The 24,027-nt window shown below is 41.2% G+C and overlaps 1 protein-coding gene across 4 annotated transcripts in view; it reads left to right on the top strand.

Moving 5' to 3' along the window:
- The window catches only part of UEVLD (UEV and lactate/malate dehyrogenase domains), a 72,569-nt gene that overhangs the window by 10,226 nt on the left and 38,316 nt on the right, over positions 1 to 24,027 (top strand). For 3 of the 4 annotated variants that reach the window (XR_003309382.1, XM_026454050.2, XM_026454051.2), the window contains exons 2-6: positions 305 to 389; positions 9,962 to 10,027; positions 14,901 to 15,064; positions 21,074 to 21,209; positions 22,556 to 22,674. Coding sequence is in view for 3 of the 4 variants with exons in the window: in XM_026454050.2 (XP_026309835.2) it covers positions 305 to 389; positions 9,962 to 10,027; positions 14,901 to 15,064; positions 21,074 to 21,209; positions 22,556 to 22,674 (570 nt within the window). In the remaining variant the exon portion in view is untranslated. Of the gene's footprint in view, positions 1 to 304; positions 390 to 9,961; positions 10,028 to 14,900; positions 15,065 to 21,073; positions 21,210 to 22,555; positions 22,675 to 23,583; positions 23,936 to 24,027 lie in introns of those variants that run through there. The other variant, XM_026454053.2, reaches the window with a different exon arrangement.

Below are 24,027 nucleotides of genomic sequence, written 5' to 3' on the forward strand. Positions count from 1 at the left end.
CAGTGGCCGGATCTCAGCTCACTGCAAGCTCCGCCTCCTGGGTTCACGTCATTCTCCTGCCTCAGCCTCCCGGGTAGCTGGGACTACAGGCGCCCGCCACCTCGCCCGGCTAGTTTTTTGTAGTTTTTTCTAGTAGAGACGGGGTTTCACCGTGTTAGTCAGGATGGTCTCGATCTCCTAACCTCGTGATCCGCCCGTCTCGGCCTCCCAAAGTGCTGGGATTACAGGCTTGAGCCACCGCGCCCGGCCTAGTTGTTCTTTTATAAGCTTTATTCTTACTCCATGCTTATTTTTCTCTTTTCAGTACAAGTTCAGGGACCTAACTGTGGAAGAACTAAAGAATGTAAATGTATTTTTCCCACATTTCAAATATTCCATGGACACCTATGGTAAGAATCATATCCTCTAGTTTAAATGCTGCATTATTTGAACTACTAATTTTTGGTCCTAAAGAGCTGCAAAATTGTAATTTCTTGTTTTCTCTTTTATCTTCTGATTTTCAGCTATACTTTATAAACTGCAGTTTCTGAGAAAGGTTAAATTAATACAGTGTATCTTGTATTAGTTTTCTATTGCTGCTGTAACAAAGTACCACAAACTTAGTGGCTTTAAAAAACACACATTTACTATGTTACAATTCTGTAGGACAAGAAGTCCAACACAAATTTCTATAGCTTAGAAAGTGAACTAGAGGTTTGACTTGGCTAAAATCCAGCTGTCAACTGCCTTTGTTTCTGGAGGCTCTGGGAGATAATCTGTTTCCTTGCCTTTTTTAGTTTCTAGAGGTCACCCACATTCTTGGGCTCTTGGTCTCCTTTCTGTGTCTTCAAAGCCAGCAGTGTTGCATGTCTCTAACCATTCTTCTGTAGTCAAATTGCCCTCTGACCACAGCTGGGAAAGATTCTCTGCTTTTTTTTTTTTTTTTTTTTTGAGACAGAGTCTCGCTCTGTCGCCTAGGCTCAAGTGCAGTGGCGCAGTCTCAACTCACTGTAAGCTCCACCTCCCGGGTTCACGCCATTCTCCTGCCTCAGCCTCCCGAGTAGCTGGGACTACAGGTGCCCGCCACCATGCCCAGCTAATTTTTGTATATTTAGTAGAGACGGGGTTTCACCTTGTTAGCCAGGATCGTCTCAATCTCCTGACCTCGTGACCCACCCGCCTCAGCCTCCCAAAGTGCTGGGATTACAAGTGTGAGCCATCACACTCGGCCAGATTCTCTACTTTTAAGGACCAATGTGATTAGATTAGACCCACCCCAGTAATACAGGATAATTTCTTCATCTCAGACTCCTTAATTTTTTTAAGATTAGCCAAGTGATCAGAGTCACTAATCACATCTAAAAAGTCCCTTTGCCAAGTAAGATGACATGTTCACAGGTTCCACAGGTTGGATATGGACATCTTTGGTGGACCTTATTCCGCCTATCATATATATGGTTGATTCTAAATTATTAACAGTTTTAGTTATCCTGTTCACTTAATAGTAAGAATTTAGTTATCTAAGAAATATTTTACTTTATTCTTTTTTTTTTTTTTTTTTGAGACAGAGTCTTGCTCTGTTGCCCAGGCTGGAGTGCAGTGGCACGATCTCAGCTCACTGCAACCTCTGCCTCCTAGGTTTGAGCAATTCTCCTGCCTCAGCCTTCCAAGTAGCTGGGATTACAGGCATGCACCACCACTCCTGGCTAATTTTTGTGTTTTTAGTAGAGATGGGGTTTCGCCATGTTGGCCAGGCTGGTCTCAAACTCCTGACCTCAGGATGATCCTCCTGCCTCTGCCTCCCAAAGTGTTGGGATTACAGGTGTGAGCCACCCCTCCCGGTCTATTAGCTTTCAAAAATTTCTGACTACAGCCTGCAGTTGGAAGTATATTTTGTATCATGATCCCATATGCACATAACTAAATACTGTGTCCACTTTGACATTTTCTGTTCCATCCCATTTTTAAATTTTTAATTTAATTAATTAATTAATTTTGAGATAGAGCCTCATTCTGTTGCCCAGGCTGGAGTGCAGTGGTGTGATCCCAGCTTACTGCAACCTCTGCCTCATGGGTTGAAGCAATTCTCCTGCCTCAGCCTCCTAAGTAGCTAGAATTACAGATGCATGCCACCACGCCCAGATAATTTTTATATTTTTAGTAAAGTTGGGGTTTTGCTATGTTGGCCAGGCTGGTCTCAATATCCTGGCCTCAAGTGATCTGCTCGCCTTGGCCTCCCAAATTGTTGGGATTACAGGTGTAAGCCACTGTGCCCGGCCCCATTTTATTCCACTTAAAAATAAATGCTGAACTAGCGCAGGAACAGAAAACCAAATACCGCATGTTCTCACTTATAAGTGGGAGCTAGGCAGGGCGTGGTGGTTCAAGTCTGTAATCCCAGCACTTTGGGAGGCTGAGGCAGGTAGATCACAGGGTCAGGAGATCGAGACCATCCTGACCAACATGGTGAAACCCCGTCTCTACTAAAATACAAAAAAATTAGCCGGGCGTGGTGATGTCCACCTGTCGTCCCAGCTACTTGGAAGGCTGAGGCAGGGGAATCGCTTAAACCCAGGAGGCAGAGATTGCAGTGAGCTGAGATCGCGCCACTGCACTCCAAGCCTGGCAACAGAGCGAGACTCCGTCTCAATAAATAAATAAATAAATGGAAGCTAAATGATGAGAACTCATAAACACAAAGAAGGAAACAAGAGACTAGGGTCTACTTGAGGATGGAACATGGGAGGGGAGAAAGGAGTAGAAAAGATAACTTGTAAACTGGGCCTCATACTTAGGTGATGAAATAAATCTGCACAACAAACCCCCACAACATGAGTTTACCTATGTAACAAACCTTCACATGTATCCCCAAACCTAAAATATAAATTGTTTTAAAAATTATGTATCATATTAATAAAGTAAACATGCCAAAATAAATAAATAAATGCAAATGCTTGTTAAAATTCAAGACCCAATAATTAAGTCAAAATTCACATTTTTCAAAAACTGCTTTATTCTGCATGTGTATATTTTAAATTTCAGTTAGATTAAGAAAATGTTCAAATAAATTCAGATTATATAAATTCAGATTTATATAATAGACATCTTGAGGAGTTTTTGAAGTGTTTTGTTTTTGTTTTTTTTTTTTTTTGAAATGGAGTCTCGCTCTGTTGCCTAGGCGGGAGTGCAGTGGCGCAATCTCGGCTCACTGCAACCTCTGCCTCCCGGGTTCAAGCGATTCTTCTGCCTCAGCCTCTCGAGTAGCTGGGACTTCAGGCACATGCCACCACACCCAGCTAATATTTTGTGTTTTTAGTAGAGATAGAGTTTCACCGTGTTAGCCAGGATGGTCTTGATCTCCTGACCTCATGATCCGCATGCCTCGGCCTCCCAAAGTGCTGGAGTTACAGATGTGAGCCACCGCACCTGGCCTATTGAAGTATTGATTAGCACAATAGCATAGGCTTACATATGTGGCACATAATTGTATATGTGGAAGAAATTATTAGATTCTAGGCTGGGCGAGGTGGCTCACACCTGTAATCCCAGCACTATGGAAGGCCGAGGCAGGTGGATCACTTGAGGCCAGGAGTTTGAGACCAGCCTGGCCAACATGATGAAACCCTGTTTCTACTAAAAATACAAAAAAATAGCTCAGTATGGTGGCATGTACCTGTAATCCCAGCTACTCAGGAGGCTGAGGCAGGAGAATTGCTTGAACCGGGAGACGGAGGTTGCAGTGAGCCGAGATTGGTCCACTGCACTCCAGCATGGGCAACCAAGTGAGACCCTCTCTCAAAAAAAAAAGAAATTATTAGATTCTGGTTCATCAGCGACTGGTCTCTTGATTAGCACCTAGTTATTTGGTGCTATATAAGTGCCTGGAATGAGGGATATAATAGCTACTGTTTATTGAATGCCAGATATTCTTCCAAATGTTTTATCTACATCATCATCATTATTATTATTTTTGATACAGAGTCTTGCTGTGTTACCCAGGCTGGAGTGCAGTGGCGTAATCTCGGCTCACTGCAACCTCCACCTCCTGGGTTCAAGTGATTCTGCTATCTCAGCCTTCTGAGTAGTGAAGGGGTGGCCTGCCCCTCCACACCTGTGGGCGTTTCTCATTAGGTGGAACGAGAGACTTGAGAAAAGAAATGAGACACAGAGACAAAGTATAGAGAAAGAAAAAGTGGGCCCAGGGGACCGGCGCTCAGCATACAGAGTTCCCTCAGTATTTATTGATCATTATCTTTACCATCTTAGAAAAAGAAAAGTGGCAGGATAATAGGATCATCGTAGGGAGAAGGTCAGCAGTAAGACATATGAATAAAGATCTCTGTGACATAAACTTAAGGAAAAGTGCTGTGCCTTGATATGCATATGCAAACATCTTCATAAACCTTTTTAGTGCATAAAGAGCAGCATTGCCTCCAGCGCGTCCCACCGTCAGCCCTAAGGCGGTTTTCTCCTTTCTCAATAAACAGAACATACAATCGGTTTTACACTGAGATGTTCCCCACCCAGGGACGGGCAGGAGACAGATGCTTTTCTCTTTTTTTTTTTTTTTTTTTTTTTTGAGACGGAGTATAGCTCTGTCGCCCAGGCTGGAGTGCAGTGGCCGGATCTCAGCTCACTGCAAGCTCCGCCTCCCGGGTTTACGCCATTCTCCTGCCTCAGCCTCCCGAGCAGCTGGGACTACAGGCTAGCACCACCACGCCCGGCTAGTTTTTTGTATTTTTTAGTAGAGACGGGGTTTCACCGTGTTAGCCAGGATGGTCTCGATCTCCTGACCTCGTGATCCGCCCGTCTCAGCCTCCCAAAGTGCTGGGATTACAGGCTTGAGCCACCGCGCCCGGCCTACTCTATCTCAACTGCCAAGAGGCCTTCTTTCCTCTTGTACTAGTCCTCCTCAGCACAGATGCTTCACGGGTGTCAGACTGGGGGACGATCAGGTCTTTCCCTTGCCATGAGTTGCCATGAGGCCATATTTCAGACTATCACATGGGGAGAAACCTTAGACAATACCTAGCTTTCCTAGGCAGAGGTCCCTGCGACCTTTGGCAGTATACGTGTCCCTGGGTACTTGAGATTAAGAGAATGGTGATGACTTTTCATAAGCATACTGCCTTCAGGCACTTGTTTAACAAAGCACACCCTGCACAGCCCAGAATCCGTTAAACCTTGAGTCACCACAGCACATGTCTCTTGCAAGGACAAGGTTGGGGGTGGGATCACAGATTAACAGCATCTCAAATACAGAACAAAATGGAGTCTCTTGTGTCTACTGCTTTCTATATAGACACAATACCAGTCTGATCTCTCTTTCTTTTCCCCACAAGTAGCTGGGATTATAGGCGCCCACCGTGATGCCTGGTTAATTTTTGCATTTTCAGTAGAGACGGGGGTTTCACCATGTTGGCCAGACTGGTCTCGAACTCCTGACTTCAAGTGATTCACCTGCCTCAACCTCCCAAAGTGCTGGGATTGCAGGTGTGAGTCACTGCGCCTGGCCTGTCTATATTATCTTAAATATTTTTTTTACAACCAAAGCTGTGTGGTATTACGGTCTTTATTTTGCAGATAAACTGAGACTCCAGGAGTTTAAATAGCTTGCTCAAGATTACACAGCTAGTAAGGGATGGAGTTGGGGTTTGTACTCATGTCTGTCTTGCACTCTGTTGTCTCTTTCCTCTATTTTTTTTTTTTCTTTTTGAGACGGAGTTTTGCTTCTGTTGCCCAGGCTGGAGTACAGTGGTGCCATCTCGGCTCACTGCAACCTCCACCTCCCGGGTTCAAGTAGTTCTCCTGTCTCAGCCTCCTGAGTAGCTGGGAGTATAGGCTTGCACCACCAAGCCCAGCTAATTTTTTGTATTTTTAGTAGAGACAGCGTTTCACAATATTGGCCAGGCTCGTCTCCAACTCCTGACCTCAAGTGATCCGCCCGCCTCGGCCTCCCAAAGTGTTGAGAATACAGGCGTGAGCCACTGCGCCTGGCCTTCTTTCCCCTTTCTAACAGGTTATCAAATCTATTTAGAATTTTTGCTTACTCTTATACAGTGTCTTTCTTCACCATATAGTTTGATGCTTTATTGTGTCTATTACTTCTGATTCTCATTTCCCTGTCTAGAGAAAGCTCTAATGCCATTAAACCCTCAAATTATAGGATTAATATTGTCAATGTACATTTTTTATTGAAGACAGTGACAGTAACGCATCACAGTCACTTCTATTTTGGCTTTTTAAATATTTTGATTAGACAATGAATATTCATACTAGTAGTTTCTCTACCATATTTCTAGGTGGTTCTATGTCCTTGAGTAACAAACCCTATTCCACTCCTGTTTCCATTTAGTTTTTGCTAGTGGTCCCTTCATTCATTGTTACCTTTCCTTCATATAATTCAAGGTAAACACTTATACTGACATATACTCTTGGCCCTTGGGTTTTCTGTATCAGCCTGTGCTATGGTCTCAATGTTTGTGTCCCCGCAAGTTCATATGCTGAAATCCTAACCCACAAGGTGATGGTATTAGGAGGGGGGCCTTTGGGCCCTCATGAATGAGATTGGTGTCTTCATAAAAGAGCCCATGGCTGGGCGCAGTGACTCACACCTGTAATCGCAGCACTTTGGGAGGCTGAGGTGGGTGCATCATTTGAGGTCAGGAGTTCGAGACCAGACTGGCCAACATGGTGAAACCCCATCTCTACTAAAAATACAAGAAAATTAGCCGGGCATGGTGGTGGGTGCCTGTAATCCCAACGACTAGGGAGGCTGATGCAGGAGAATTGCTTGAACCTGGGAGGCGGAGGTTGCAGTGAGCTGAGATTACGCCACTGCACTCCAGCCTGCCTGGGCAACACAGCGAGACTCCATTAAAAAAAAAAAAAAACCCTGAGAGAGACCCCTTCTTCCACCTCGCCCTTCCCACCATGTTAGGACACAACAAAAAGACAGCTGCATATATACCAGTAAGCAGGCCCTCACCAGACACCAAATCTGATAGCACCTTGGCCTCAAACTTTCCAGCCTCTAGACTGTGAGAAATAAATTTTGCTGTTTATTTTTATTTATTTTTTTTTTTTTATTTTTTTTATTTTTTGAGACGGAGTCTTGCTCTGTCGCCCGGGCTGGAGTGCAGTGGCCGGATCTCAGCTCACTGCAAGCTCCGCCTCCCGGGTTTACGCCATTCTCCTGCCTCAGCCTCCGGAGTAGCTGGGACTACAGTCTCCTGCCACCTCGCCCGGCTAGCTTTTTTTGTATTTTTAGTAGAGACGGGGTTTCACCGTGTTAGCCAGGATGGTCTCGATCTCCTGACCTCGTGATCCGCCCGTCTCGGCCTCCCAAAGTGCTGGGATTACAGGCTTGAGCCACCGCGCCCGGCCAAATTTTGCTGTTTATAAGCCACCTAGTCAATGGTATTTTGTTACCGGAACATGAATAGACTAACACAGCCTGGTTTCCTCTTGCTGCTTTCTAATAGGTTATGAAATCTATTTAAAATTTGTTCTTGGTCTGCTTAAATAATATAGCTACTGAAGTACTAAAAGGACTGCACTCCAAGATAGTTTGATTGTTTGAGACCAGAGGTAGTGTTTTCTGTACTCAATCCTGAGATTAGGGCATTGATTCTCTATCAGTGTGTCCCAGTTATTGATGGGAGAGTTGAAATTTCAGAGATATGAATGTTGAAAAAAGGTTGAGAATAATGGAATTAGAGAAACCAAAGAAGGTAATTATTGATCTAACAGGTTGCTTTAGAAAGCAATGCTGGCAGTTTTTCTTCTGATTCTAAAAGTGACTATAAATGATTTTGTCACATGTGATAATTTTTTGTTTGTTTGTTTTTTGCGGGAGACTGGAGGTTTGTTTGTTTGTTTGTTTGAGACGTAGTCGCTGTCTATTGCCCAGGCTGAAGTGCAGTAGCATAATCTCAGCTCACTGCAGCCTCCCCCTCCTGGGTTCAAGCAATTCTCGTGCGTCAGCCTCTCCAGTAGCTGGACCTACAGGTGCATGCCACCATGCCCTGCTAATTTTTGTATTTTTAGTAGAGACGAGGTTTCACCATGTTGGCCAGGCTGGTCTTGAACTCCTGACCTCAAGTGATCCCCCACCTCGGCCTCCCAAAGTGCTAGGATTACAGGCATGAGCCACTGTGCCAGACCTGGAATTTTACTGTTACTCAAATCAGTCTCCCTGAGCATTCTGAGATCAGTTTTTAATGACAGCTTGATGGGTAGGGGAAGCCAGTGAGCCAGGAGTGCTGATTGGTTAGGTAGAAGATGAAATCGTGGGAAGTTGAAGCTGTCCTCTTGCTCTAAGTCACTTCCCAGGTTGGGGTCACAAAATCAGATGAGCCAGTTTATCAATCTGGGTGGTGCCAGCTGATCTATCAAGTGTACGGCCTGCAAAATATCTCAAGCGCTGATCTTAGGAACAGTTTAGAGAGGACCAGAATCTTGTAAGCCTCCAAGTGCATGATTACTAAACCATAATTTTTATTTTATTTTACTTTATTTACTTTTCTGAGACAGAGTCTCACTCTGTTGCCCAGTCTGGAGTACAGTAGCGCGATCTTGGCTCACTGCAACCTCTGCCTCCTGGCTTCAAGTTTTCTCCTGCCTCAGCCTCCCGAGTAGCTCGAACCCAACACACCCGGCTAATTTTTGTATTTTTGTAGAGATGGGGTTTCATCATGTTGCGCAAACTGGTCTTGAACTTCTGACCTCAAGTAATCCACCTGCCTCGACCTCCCAAAGTGCTGGGATTACAGGTGTGAGCCACTGGGCCCGGCCATAAACCATGATTTTTAATTTTGTGGCTAATTTGTTAGTCCTACAAGGGCAGTCTAGTTCCCAGGCAAGAAGGAAGTTTGTTTTGTGAAAGGGCTGTTATTGTCTTTGTTTTAAACTATAAATTATAAATTAAGTTCTTTCCAAAGTGAGTTCAGCCTGTGCCCAGGAAAGAACAAGGACAGCTTAAAGTTTAGAAGGAAGATGGAGTCGGTTAGGTTAGATCTTTTTCGCGGTCTCAGTGATAATTTTGCAAAGGCAATTTCAATCCCTCCCTTTGGGTTTTTATTTTTTTTTATTTTTTTATTTTTATTTTTATTTTTTATTTTTTTTGAGACAGAGTCTGGCTCTGTCGCCCAGGCTGGAGTGCGGTGGCCGGATCTCAGCTTACTGCAAGCTCCGCCTCCCAGGTTTACGCCATTCTCCTGCCTCTGCCTCCCAAGTAGCTGGGACTACAGGCGCCCGCCTCGTCGCCCGGCTAGTTTTTTGTATTCTTTAGTAGAGACCGGGTTTCACCGTATTAGCCAGGGTGGTCTCGATCTCCTGACCTTGTGATCCGCCCGTCTCGGCCTCCCAAAGTGCTAGGATTACAGGCTTGAGCCACCGCGCCCGGCCCTTTGGGTTTTTAAAACACCTTAATCTTAAGGTGTTGGCTAATGAAAATGGGAAAAGGCCGTAGATCACTCTGGCTTCTTCCTGCTGACAAGGGGCATAGTGGAGGTAGGTGTTGACCCTGAGGTGAGAGGAGTGGAAACACTTTGCAACTGACATGTGACAATTATTTAATGATGGCCCCAAATATTATAGTACTTCTTAAAAGTTTTCACATTCTCTCATATGATCGTTATGACAACTTGGTAAGGCAGTCTTAATTATCTTTATTTTATAAATGATGAAACTGAAGATCAAAAACGATTAAAGTCACCAAAAGTCACATTCCTCTAAGTGGGGAAGGTGGCCCTGGAACTTGGGGTTTCATTATCAAAGGCCTGTATTCTTTCAGCTACCGTTACTGCTTTCTAAGTAAACAACATCTAATCATTTCCTCTTGTTGACAGATTTACCGATTCCTAGATTATATTTAGAGATTGTGTGTGTATTCATGAGCACACACGTGCACACTTACATACTTTACTACAGTTCTTTCTCTTTCTGATTGCACATTTTGGGGCTTTTTTTTTTCTTCTAGTTTTTAAAGATAGTTCCCAGAAAGACCTGCTGAATTTTACCGGCACAATTCCTGTGATGTATCAGGGTAAGTGTGGAAGTTGAAAAAATGTGTGAGTTTTCTAAAAGAGCAGTTCATTTAATAACTTACATTTGTTTATGCCATAACATTCTTAAAGTATTGTTACAGATATATGACCTATACAGAACCTTAACTGGATCTGTTCCAGTCAAGGAAAGCCTATATTAATGTCAACAAGTTCAGTTCAATTCAACAAATACTTATTGTTAACTATGTGCCCACTACTCTGGTAGGCTCCAGGGTACAAAGGAAAGCAAGACAGACATAGGCCTGCCCTTGGGGAGAGTTACTTTTTTCTTCTACATCTATATTTTGTTCCCCTCCTTTCCTCTCTATGTGATACAGCATTATCTCCATTCCATAGGTGAAACTGAATCTTAGCCTGGTCTGATTTACCTAAGATCACACAGCTAGTGATAGCCTGAAACTCAGACTCCAGTAGGAAAATTTTACAACACAGAGGTCATGAAAGCTCAAAGAAAGGAACACATTTTAGAGTGACCTAGCAGTTTAAAATAGCTAAGTGTTTGCCCAAAAATAAAGGAAAACAAATCACTGACTTTTCTTATACTTAACTCTTTCCATGTTTCCAGACCTACTTCTCCTGTGTTCAACAAGGACTAACCTTTCAGATAAGAATCACAAGAGATTGCTTATATATATATGATTTTAAGAACACCAGTGAATCTTTGTTTCCAAATATTTCTCTGAAGTGGTACCTGAAATTTCACTATTAGAAATTCACTGTTCTTGCCGGGTGTGGTGGCTTATGCCTGTAATCCCAGCACTTTGGGAGGCCTAGGTGGGCAGATCACTTGAGGTCAGGAGTTCGAGACCAGCCCGGCCAACATGGTGAAATCCCATCTCTACTAAAAATACAAAAATTAGGCCTGATGGCACGGCCTGTAATCCCAACTACTCAGAAGGCTGAGGCAGGGGAATCTCTTGAACTCGGGAGGCAGAGGTTGCAGTGAGCCGAGATCATGCCACTGCACTCCAGCCTGGGTGACGGAGTGAGACTCAATCTCAAAAAAAAAAACAAAAAAACAAAGTTCACGTTCTTTTGAAATGCAAATAATCCCAGGAAAAATAACATCCATAGTCGCCAATATACAGTTATGTGCTTAAAGAAAATTTTTGGTATTTGTTGAATAGTTGAGTTAGTTTGATTATTGACTGAAGGGCTTAGGAATAAGTGGCTTACTGGGGCATTAAAGATACACTGAAAGGGGGGCTGAGAAAGATTTGGAAACCAAATAGGGAGACAGCAGCGTAACTTCGATCTCCTAAAAAGAGTTCAGCATTGTACAATGAGAATACACTGCCCAAAAGACACTAGGAAGCTGCATTTGGGGGGACTTCTTTCAAAGTAGGTGCTTCTTTGTGAGCTCCTGGATTATCACAAACCCCCTTAATTCCCCACTCCCCACCCCCAGTGATGACTTGTTGCTAGAGATGCACTCATGTTTTGTTCTGCGTCTATGTATGTCCCACCATGATACCTCCTTTTGCAATAATAGGCACTCAGGAAATATGTAGGAATTCATTTTGTTTTTATGCATAGGAGAATGGATGGAGATGAATGCAGCTAGCCATGGGATCTATGCAGAGATTGCAGAGTGAGAACAGGCATAGAGTTGATTTTTCTTTTCTTTCCTTTCTTTTCCCTGCCAAGCTTTCAGACTGTTTCCTGGCTGTGTAGAGAATTTTACTCAGACCTGTTCCCCTTAAGTTGTATTCTGAATTTATCTTGGTTAGATGTTGAAAAGAAAGGAAAGGGAAGGGTATTAGGGAAAGGAGGAAGGGGGAGGAAGAAGGAAGGAAACTGATGAAGGTGATTCATTCTGAGAGATAAAGGTCAATTCTTAACACACCCCAGTGTTTTCAAGGGTAGTTGCATATTAACAGAGGAGCTTGTGAATTTAAATGAACTACTGCTTAGTAGCATTTCAGGTTCTAATACAGAGTAGGGAGGTAACATCTGAATACCATAAAATCCTGCTCATTGGCACTATGCCTGTCCTGCAGTCATTGAGTTATGTCATTGATTCTTATGCTGGGGTCTTCCTCAGGTGCTCCCCCCACCTTTTTTTTTCTGCATTCTACTTTTCCTTTGCTTTGGAATTGTATCAACTCAATGTGAATACACGCTAGTTATTTCCTGCTGATCAGAAGATCAGAATGTATATTATCTTTTTCATCTGTAAAATGGGCCAATACTAGAGCCCACCTCAGAGTTGTAAGGCTTAAATGAATTACAGTAAGTAAAACTCTTGGCATAGTGCCTGGCATATAGTAAATGCTCAGTAAATGTGGCCATTACTATTTGTCTGCCTTTATATTTTTTGGTTTTTTTTTTTTTTGGAAATGGAGTTTCACTCTTGTTGCCTAGGCTGGTGTGCAATGGCATGATCTCGGCTCACCGCAACCTCCACCTCCTGGGTTCAAGCTATTCTCCTGCCTCAGTCTCCTGAGTAGCTGGGATTACAGGCATGCACCACCATGCCCAGCTAATTTTGTATTTTTATACATGCTTATGCTAAAAAAAATTTAAACATTTGGGAAGGGATGAAGTGAAGCCTATATCTAATCTCCCATCTACATGAAACTTCTGTTAATATTACCTTATATTTATCTCTAGAAATTTTTGGTATTATTTCTTATACAGCCAACATTGTGTTAAGACATAATTGGCCGGGCGCGGTGGCTCACGCCTGTAATCCCAGCACTTTGGGAGGCTGAGGTGGGCGGATTATGAGATCAGGAGTTCAAGACCAGCCTGGCCAAGATGGTGAAACCCCATCTCTACTAAAAATACAAAATATTAGCTGGGCGTGATGGCAGGTGCCTGTAATCTCAGCTACTTGGGAGGCTGAGGCAGAGAATTGCTTGAACCCAGGAGGCGGAGGTTGCAGTGAGCCGAGACCGCGCCACTGCACTCTAGCCTGGGCGACAGAGTGAGACTCTGTCTCAAAAAAAAAAAAAAAGACATAATGATACTTTTTCTTCAAACGCTCATTTTTTAGAGACGTATATAATCTTTTTCTTTTAAGAGAGAGGGTGTTGCTCTGTTTCCTAGGCTAGAGTACAGTGGTGTGATCATAGCTATCTGTAACCTCAAATTTCTGGGCTCAAGCATTCTTCCTGCCTCAGCCTCCTGAGTAGCTAGGACTACAGATGTGCACTACCACACGAGGGTCAAGACCCAGGCTGGTCTTGAAGTCCTGGACTCAAGCTATCCGCACATTTTGGCCTAGCAATGTATTGTCTTAAGATCACACCTATCTAAACTTTGTTTACATCCAACTGAAGTTACGTTCTCATGATGTAATTCCTTTAAATCTGAGGACTTTGTGTCAGGAGTTTGGACTCTTCAGTGCTGAATTACTAAAAGCTAGATGTGCAGGGTAGGAGTCAAGGTATTTGCTGATGGGAAAGAGGGAAGGAAGAAGAGACTAGTGAACTAGTGGTGAAATCTTATCGTTTAGACACAGGAATCTGAGTCACCAATTGCTTTGCCAGTCATGGGCTGTTAAAATGCATGAATACTGCTGGGGAGGGGTATTGATGGAGGCAGATCCTTGATCAACCAGGGGAATACTTTCAATAGACATTTTTTGTTTTGTTTTTTGAGACAGAGTCTTGGGCTGTCACCCTGGCTGGAGTGCAATGGTGCAATCTTGGCTCACTGCAGCCTCCGCCTCCTGGGTTCAGGCGATTCTCGTGCCTCAGCCTTCCAAGTATCTGGGATTATAGGTGCTTGCCCCCATGCCCAGTTAACATTTTGAATTTTTAGTAGAGACGGGGTTTCACCATGTTGGTCAGGCTGGTCTCGAACTCCTGACTGGGGTTTCACCATGTTGGTCAGGCTGGTCTCGAACTCCTGACCTCAAGTGATCCACCCACCTCAAAAGTGCTGGGATGACAAGGCGTGAGCCACCATACCTGGCCTTCAATAGACATTTCTTTCCTTTTCTTTAATGTGTAGTGATTAATGTAGGAAGCAACTCTTATCAGGATTTGGGCTGCCACTCTGGCTATATTAGTAAACATTTTTGAAAATTTGATTTTTTTTTTTTTTTTTTTTTTGAGAGGCAGGGTGGATGATTTGGGCGTTGTTTTGTTTGAGATGGAGTCTCGCATTGTCGCCCAGGCTGGAGTGCAGTGGCGTGATCTCAGCTCACTGCAAGCTCCACCTCCCAGGTTCACGCGGTTCTCCTGCCTCAGCCTCCCGAGTACCTGGCACTACAGGCACCTGCCACCACACCTGGCTAATTTTTGTGTATTTAGTAGAGATGGGGTTTCACCGTGTTAGCCAGAATGGTATCCATCTCCTGTCCTTGTGATCTGTAATTAAACTTACTCAAGTGTTGTACCAGTGCTCTAAAAGGAACATATTTCCAATGTGAATGTGGATGAAATGGGAGGAATAGACCTCAATTAACATTAATCCTTTATATGTAAACCTGACTAGTCTACTCATTTCTTTTCTTTTCTTTTCTTTTTTTTTTTTTTTGAGACAGGGTCTCACTCCATCACCCAGGCTAGAGTGCAGTGGCACAATCATGGCTTAATGCAAACTTGACCTCCCGGGCTCAAGTCATCTGCCCATCTCAGCCTCCCCAGTAACTGGGACTGTAGGTGTGTGCCACCACACCCAGCTAATTTTAAAATTTTTTGTAGAGATGGGGTTTCTCCATGTTGCCTAGGCTGGTCTCAAACTCCTGGGCTCATGAGATCTGCTCCCAAGTGCTGGGATTATAGGCTTCAGCCACCATACCCAGCCTACTCATTTCTTAAAATGCCGCCTAGCTATATCATGAGTATAATGTGTGTGTTTTATTATTGTTTGAAGATATGTTTCTTTTGTCTCAAATAGGTAATACATATAACATACCAATTCGTTTCTGGATTTTGGATTCTCACCCTTTTGCTCCGCCTATTTGCTTCTTGAAGCCAACTGCAAATATGGAAATCTCAGTCGGAAAACATGTGGATGCTCAAGGCAGAATATATTTGCCTTATCTCCAAAACTGGAGCCATGTAAGATCAATTTGGATTTTCTACAGAAAGCTTTTTTTTCTTTTTAATACTTATAATTGATTCTGCCGATACAAATAGGTATGATACTGCATTTTCTTTCAATGATATTCTTCATGTGGTCTTTGGAATTAATTTGAAATTGAGCTGTCTAGGCTTGCCCAAGTCCCAGAACCCTGATGACAACTGCCTGTACAAAGCTGCTCCCTCCAGGTTTTGGAGCCAGCTGTTGTTTGCTCCCTGTCTTTTTATAGTCGTTTCCCACTTGAGAAAGTACAGGAAGAGCTACTAGCAAGTAATTGGGGCATTATTTCCAAGTCCCTTCCTATTACAGATTTTTGTGTAATATATATTTATTTGTAGTTTTGCCTGTTTTTGACTTTCATATAAGTTGAATCATACAGTATGTAATTTTTTGTGACATGCTTTGTTTTAACCAATATTAAGTTTTAAAAAGTCATCCACATTGATCTATATAACTGTAGTATTTGTTTTATGTACTCATGTTATATAATTTTGTATTCTTCATTTTTCATTGACCATTATATTGAGCATTTCTCCATGTAAAACTATTTTCAAAATACATGGTTTTTAATGGTTGCCTGATGATCCAACATAAGGATGTTACGTATTGTATTTACAAATTGCCCTATTGTAAAACATTTAATGATGAACCTTTTTAAATGTGAATGTTTGTATATATCCAATATACATTTGATAATTTCCTAATGATAAATCTCTTGGAGTAGAATTATTGGATCAAAGATTTTAAATATTTTCAAGATTTTCTTATATATTACCAAACTGGCCTCCAAAAGGGTACACAGAATGATACATTTCTATAATCAGTAGAAATCCGTGTAGGAGGGTACCTATTTTACGTACCTTTTCTCTAATAGAAGGTATTATCCTTAAAACAAACCTTTGCTTATCTTCTATACATTGGTTTAGATGATGTATTCTCTCATTTTTGTAATTTAAAAATTTTATAAAAGGATAATTTATAATATGTTTATATGTACCCAGAAAGCTAGTAGGGCTGGGTATGTTGGAGTCAATTGAGGTTGGAGTAAAGACTGCCTTAGGATTATCACTTCTTATTTTATAGACAGCTTATAAAAAGGTGTATAATTGTAGATGCATTTTACTTTGTTTTATGTTTTTCTATATTTTTATATAGAAAACATTTAAAAAGAAGAAAAAAGAAATAGAAAAACAAAGGACAGCCGGGCGTGGTGGCTCACGCCTGTAATCCCAGCACTTTGGGAGGCCGAGGCGGGCAGATCACAAGGTCAGGAGATCAAGACCATCCTGACTAACACGGTGAAACCCCGTCTCTACTAAAAATACAAAAAATTAGCCGGGCGTGGTGGTGCGTGCCTGTAGTCCCAGCTACTCGGAGGCTGAGGCAGGAGAATGGCATGAACCCGGGAGGCGGAGCTTGCAGTGAGCCGAGATGGTGCCACTGCACTCCAGCCTGGGCGACAAAGCGAGACTCCGTCTCAAAAAAAAAAAAAAAAAGAAAACCAAAGGACATACTTTGGATTATCAGTAGTAGGAGCTGACATTTTACTTTATGAACATTTATGTTATTTGCATTACTTGATGATTTAAATAAGATTGCCAGTTAAATGTGATGAATGGGGCATAATAAAAATTTGTCAATTGGAAGGACAAAAATGGATCTTAAACTCTTAATTTTCAGTTGTTTGGTTATTTGAGAAATTGAAATCATTTTCATTTACTTATCCGTCATACGTTTCTTCCTTTTTGAATTGTCTGTTTCTCTCCTCCATCCATTGTTACACCTTTTTTTAAACAAAACAAAACAAAACTATCCTCGAGTAGTATTTGTGACATCTGTACCATGTTGCAGGAATTTATGTATCCTGTTTCTTCTCTCTGGTTTTCATTGGGATCTCTTTTCATAATTTTGTTTGTTTAATAAATCCTCGGGGATAGTCTTATAATCTAGTGAAGGTTGTGCTTAAGTTTAGTTTAGACAGTTCTGATCTTATTTTACTGCTCTGAGCCTCTTTATTATAAGTTAAAACTAGTCTCTTTTTTTCAGACAGGGTAATGCTGTCTTCACCCACACTGGAGTGCAGTAGCACAATCAGAGCTCACTGCACCCTGAAATTCCTGGGCTCAAGTGAGTTTCCCACCTCAGCCTTCTGAGTAGCTGGGACTACAAGCATGGTCTACCATGCCCCACTAATTTTTTAATTTCTTGTGCAAACAGGATCTCCCTATGTTGTCCAGGGTGGTATTGTACTCCTGGGATCAAGGCATCCTCCCACCTCAACCTCCCAAAGTGATGGGATTACAGGTGCGAGCCACAATGTCCCGCCTTAAAATTAGTCTTAAAAAGATATTATGTTATTTAAATTGCCCTATTTAAAAGTACTGCAGCGTACTGTGATACCTGGCACAGTGCTTTGATCTTATGATGCCCTCTGTACTGACTTGAAGGAGACGTAAGAGTCCTTTCCCTTTTTGAGCCTTGATGTGGTCTCTTGTTTTATGTCCTTGTTCCTAATGTAAAAGTGCTTAACTGCTTCTTGGTTGTATTGGGTAGCATTGGGATAAGATTTTAACTGGGTATTTGAAGGGGTGGCCTGCCCCTCCACACCTGTGGGTGCTTCTCGTTAGGTGGGACGAGAGACTTGAGAAAAGGAATAAAGACACAGAGACAAAGTATAGAGAAAGAAAAGCGGGGCCCAGGGGACCAGTGCTGTGTTTTCAGAGGACACACACTGGCACCGGCCTCTGAGTTCCCTTAGTATTTATTGATAATTATCTTTACCATCTAAAAGATAGGGGAGTAGCTAGAAAATAGGATCATTGTAGGGAGGAAATCAGCAGTAAGACATATGAACAAAAATCCCTGTAACATGAATAAGTTAAAGGAAAATGCTGTGCCTTGAGATGCATATGCGAACATCTCCATAAACCTTTTAGCAGTATTGCTCCAGCAAGCCCCACCTTATTCCTAAAGGTGGTCTTCTCCTTACTCAGTAAACAAAGCACACAATGGGTATTACCCGGAGATGTTCCAATCCCAGGGAGAGGCAGGATTTTTAACCATCAAGCTTCTTTCAGGTACTTGTTTAACAAAGACACATCCTGCACAGCCCAATATCCTTTTAACCTTAAATCACCTTCGAACATGTCTCTTGCAAGGACAAAGTTGGGGGTAGGGTCACAGATTAACAGCATTTCAAATACAGAACTAAATGGAGTCTCTTATGTCTACTTCCTTCTATATAGACCCAGTAACAGGCTGATCTCTTTCTTTTCCTCTACAGGTATTTTTGAATTGCTTTTACAATAAACCAATTTTATAATCTTTGAATTTATCAGCTTTTTACATTTCTGTTCTTTTCAGTCAGGGCTTCTTAGATCTACTTATGGTTGATAGAGCACATTGATTTGGAGTTTCAGATCTTCCAAAGCACTGTTTGTTGTAATAACTATTTTCTAAATACAGTGCCTTTAAAGGAGAAATGAACACAGGGAAGTGACTTTGCTACAAAATAATGTTGCTGTTTTAAGTATTCATATTAAATACATGCCTTCTATATGCAACATGGCAGAAAGACTGAAAAATAACAGTAATTAATTGTGTAATTCAGAACTCATACCAATCAGTGTTGAAACTCAAACATTGCAAAAGTAGGTGGCAATATTCAGTGCTTAACAATTTTATAGCATTGGTATATCTGAGAAATGAGTGCTCAGGATTTTATCCTTGCAAGCATGTTTTTATAAGAATTGTGGGTATGCCTATCATAACAATTGTTTTCTGTATCTTGAAAAAGTATTCTCCACATTTTAAATGGGTTTATATTAGAGAATTCTTTTTTTTTTTTTTTTTGAGATGGAGTCTCACTCTGTTGCCCAGGCTGGAGTGCAGTGGCACGATCTCCGCTCACTGCAAGCTCCTCCTCCCAGGTTCAGGCCATTCTCCTGCCTCAGCCTCCTGAGTAGCAGGGACTACAGGCGCCTGCCGCCATGCCCGGCTAATATTTTTTTTTTTTTTTTGTATTTTTAGTAGAGACGGAGTTTCGCTGTGTTAGCCAGGATGGTCTTGATCTCCTGATCTCGTGATCCGCCTGCCTTGGCCTCCCAAAGTGCTGGGATTACAGGAGTGAGCCACCATGCTCACCCTATATTAGAGAATTCTTTAGGCCAGGCGCGAAGGCTCAAGCCTGTAATCCCAGCACTTTGGGAGGCCGAGACGGGCGGATCACGAGGTCAGGAGATCGAGATTATCCTGGCTAACACGGTGAAACCCCGTCTCTACTAAAAAATACAAAAAACTAGCCGGGCGAGGTGGCGGGGCGCCTGTAGTCCCAGCTACTCGGGAGGCTGAGGCAGGAGAATGGCGTAAACCTGGGAGGCGGAGCTTGCAGTGAGCTGAGATCTGGCCACTGCACTCCAGCCTGGGCAACAGAGAGAGACTCCGTCTCAAAAAAAAAAAAAAAAAATTCTTTAATGCACACTTGTCAAATGTGTATTTGTAGTACCAATGTTACCTTTTTATTTTTTGGTTTAGATGTAAGAGCATGCTTATATGTTAGGTACTTACATAAATTGTTACATTAGTTTTTCTTATGCAATACCTTTTTGTTTATTTATGTGGTTCAAATATGTTCTTTCCTTAAAAAAAAAAAAAAAAGTACTGCAGCACCTTTAAGTTCCACATGCAGCTGGAATTATAATTATGTAGCATAATTATATAGAACTTTGGAGCTAGAAGGAATCTAGAGGTCATCTAGGCCGGGGATTGCAGTTTCTCCAAGAGATTCAGAGGGCCGCGTTAGGCCTATAGAATTTGTTTGAACAGCACAGTTCGTTTTGTTTTACCTTGTTTTGTTTTGTTCTTAATGTAAATTTGAATGCTTATCGGCATGTTCTTTCCAATTTGCCACAATAACCGTCTCTCCAGATTTTCTTATACTTGCCAGCTTCACACATTTAATGATGTCTGCTTGGTCCCCAAAGGTATTTGAATTCTTGGCCCTAATAGCCTCATCTCCTTACTTTATAAATAGTGAAACCCACACTCTGAGAAATTAAGCACTTTAAAAATGAGCATACTACTAAATATTGCTAAGAAAAATAATAAACATCTGTTTTACACTCACGGCTTATAGTTTGCATTCATTGACTCATTTATTGCTCATAACAACCATTTGGGATTTATTATTCACATTGTATTACTGATGACACTGAAGGTCAGATAGGTTAGTGAATTTCATCAAGGTTGCTTAACCAATTACATTAAAAGAATATAGTACCAGATTAGATAGTATTTTATCAGTGTTAATTTTCTGATTTGATAATAGTTAAAAGGAAAACGTCTTTTTCTTTTAGGAAATGTACATTAAAGTACTTAGGGGTAAAAGGACATCATGTTTGCAGTTTACTTGTTCAGTTCAGAAAAACTAGAGAAAGAAAGACTAAACAAGCAAATGTGATAAAATGTTAACATTTGAGTAATCTGGGTGAAGAGTATATGTTCTATTTTTGCAACTTTTCTGTAAGTCTGAAATTATTTCAAAATGAAAGTTAAAAAAAAAAAAAGTTTCCAAACCTAGGTATTAAGCTATTAAGCACATTCATGCTATTTTTCTACTTTTGGGAAATGTTGAATTAGCATTTCTTCTTCCTTTATTTTTCAGTTAAAAGTATTCAATAATTTTTCAGTGAAAAGCATTGCAACAGTTAAAAGTATCATATAATTTGTATGATGGTTTTCAAAAAATGAGAACATGATTGAATACTTCTTTTTGACTAACTCTAAAAGACTGTATAGGTTAAAAGTTTTTTTGTTTGTTTTGTTTTGAGATGAAGTCTCACTCTGTTGCCCAAGCTGGAGTGTAGTGGTGCAACCATAACTCACTGCATCTCAGACTCCTGGGCTCAAGTGATACTCCTGCCTCAACAAAGGTAGTATTGTTCAGCAAAATTTTTGTGTAACTTTTCTGTTTTTTGTGTATTCTACAGCCTAAATCTGTCATTGTTGGATTAATTAAAGAAATGATTGCCAAGTTTCAAGAGGAACTTCCCCTGTATTCTCTACCATCATCTGATGAGGCACGGCAGGTAGACTTGCTAGCCTATATTGCAAAAATCACTGAAGGTTTGTATATTTGTCAGGCAGATTGTCTTGAGAGTTATGAGTTACCAGTTTCTCACAAAAATCATTTACTTTCTGCCACTTGATTTTTATAAATAAATTTGTGTGCATATGTACATCTGTTTTTGAAATAAGAAATTCCTGTGCCTCAGGCCAGGCACAGTGGCTCACCCCTGCAATCCCAGGACTTTGGGAGGCTGAGGCAGGCAGATCACCTGAGGTCAGGAGTTCGAGACCAGCTTGGCCAACATGGTGAAACCCCATCTCTACTAAAAATAAAAAAATTAGCTGGGCATGGTGGTGGGTGCCTATAATCCCAGCTACCTGGGAGACTGAGGTGGGAGAATCACTTGAACCCGGGAGGCAGAGGTTACAGTGAGCTGAGATTAAACAACTGCCCTCCAGCCTGGGCAACAGAGCAAGACTCCATCTCAAAAAAAAAAAAAAAAAAAAAAACAGAAATTCCTTTGCCACTATCATAGGGTATTACCATGTAATTCCAATAAATATTTTTTATTTGTTTGTTTATTTTTTTGAGGTGGAGTCTCGCTGTGTCACCCAGGCTGAAGTGCAGTGGTACCTGGGCTCACTGCAACCTTTGCCTCCTGGGTTCAAGCGATTCTCCTGCTTCAGCCTCCCATGTTGCTGGGACTACAGGCAAGCCCAGCCAATTTTCGTATTTTTGATAAGGATGAGGTTTTGCCATGTTGGTCAGGCTGGTCTTGAACTCCTGACTTCAGGTGATCCTCCCACCTTGGCTTCCCAAAGTTCAGGGATTACAGGCATGAGCCACCGTGCCTGGCCAGGTTTCTAAAAGTGTAAAGAATTAGTGTTTAACAGATAAAACAATTCTTGTATTGTTCAAAACCACTTGACATATGTTAATGATCCCAAACCTTTTTTCATGATATGTATATGTAGCTTGTTGGCTTATTCAGTATATTGGACCAGAGTATCTATGATTCTCCATGATTCTCATTAAGGATGAAAGCAAATACCTATGTTTGAAACATTTTGGTAAGGTGTTAGACATATTTTTTTATTGTAGACCAGAGTAATGAGTTGGAATATTTTTCAGAATTATGGAAATCCTACTTTTTTAGAGTCTTATATATTTTTAAAGTGTTTACAAAGATATGTTCTCTTTAGAAGGATAATTTCCATTTAGTCGAATATTTAATAGGAGACATCTGTCTTCCTTGCATTCATTTGTTCAGTAGTATTTTTTGCCCATTATGGAGTAGCACCATATTTTCTCTCTAAGCTATGAAGCCTGCTATATATTTTTTTAAAGGATCCTAAAAAAATTGTTGATATTGAATTCTCAGGATAATCCATTTTCTTTCTAGGTGTTTCAGGTATAAATTCAAAGAGCTGGGCAAATCATGAGAATAAAACAGTCAATAAAGTTACTGTGGTTGGAGGTGGAGAGCTGGGTATTGCCTGCACAGTAGCAATTTCAGCAAAGGTATGTAAACATAGTGCTTATAAAGACATCTATCATAGTGCCACACTTCTAGGCAGGTTATGTTTTACACACCAAAAAATGCCTTCATTTTGTCATGTGGGAAAACCTTATTTTGGCTTAAAATAGATTTAGTAAGTTGACAAAAAAAAATAGCTGAAAGCTTTCATAAGTGATGTTGCCTCCTAATTAGTAGTTAGGCTTAGAAAAAGTGATTTGAACAATGGGCTTATCCTCATCCAAGGGAAACCTCAACTTGACATTCATATGACTTAGTCACAAATTCTTTTATATTTTCTGAATCATGCCATTTTAATTAAACTCATATTTAATATAATAATTTCCACTCCTTCTAAAATTAGCTTTTTTTTAAAAAAAAAGATTGCCTTTTCTTATATAATTACTTTCTTTTAGGATCATAGTTTCTGAGTTGATATATTATACTAGTTTAGGGTTTATTTTTTCATCAGTCATTTTTACTAGTCTCTGCATAAATTGTTTGCAGAAAGGCTTAAATTCCCTTCCAGAGAGGTTCAGAAGACCTGCCTGCCTCCCTCCAGAGCCCAGTATCATGATAACAGCATGTCTTGTCATTTGAGAGATGTAGCCCTGAAGAGAATAGCTGTCCCTGTATATATTTATTTGGTGGCTGGCATTAGTTTTTCTTTTCTGTATATATTGGATTGTTTTGCCATCTAAATTCTTCCCTTTCCATTTAAGACTCACATATGTCTTGGAGGTGGGTTCTACTTCAGCAAATAAATTATATCCATGGAGTTAGAATATCTTAAAAGCTGGCTGATCAGAGTTAAATATGCCAACTTTTGGCATGGTATAGTTTTATTTTTTTCACCCTCCATTTGAATACGCTATAATACACTATTACCTCTTGTTTTTTGGTTTTTTTTTGAGGTGGAGTCTCGCTCTGTCACCCAGGTTGGAGTGTAGTGGTATGATCTTGGCTCACCGCAGCCTCTACCTCCTGGGTTCAAGCGATTCTCCTGCCTCAGCCTGCGGAGTAGCTGCGACTACAGGCATGTGCCACGACGCCCAGATAATTTTTGTATTTTTAGCAGAGATGGCGTTTTGCCACGTTGGCCAGGCTGGTCTTGAACTCCTGACCTCAATTGATCCACCTGCCCTGGCCTCCCAAAGTGCTGGGATTACAAGTGTGAGCCACCATACCTGGCCTGCTATTACCTCTTAATTAGAATTTGAGTTGTATTCAGTCTTTTGTCCCTAAATAAATGCTTCTATAAACATTTCAAGTTGCTTATTTTTTTATCTGCATTTTTATTTGGCCATACATTATTGTATTGTATTGTATTGTATTGTATTGTATTGTATTGTATTGTA

Source organism: Piliocolobus tephrosceles, chromosome 13, assembly GCF_002776525.5.
Source record: "Piliocolobus tephrosceles isolate RC106 chromosome 13, ASM277652v3, whole genome shotgun sequence".
In the NCBI taxonomy this organism is placed as follows: domain Eukaryota; kingdom Metazoa; phylum Chordata; class Mammalia; order Primates; family Cercopithecidae; genus Piliocolobus; species Piliocolobus tephrosceles.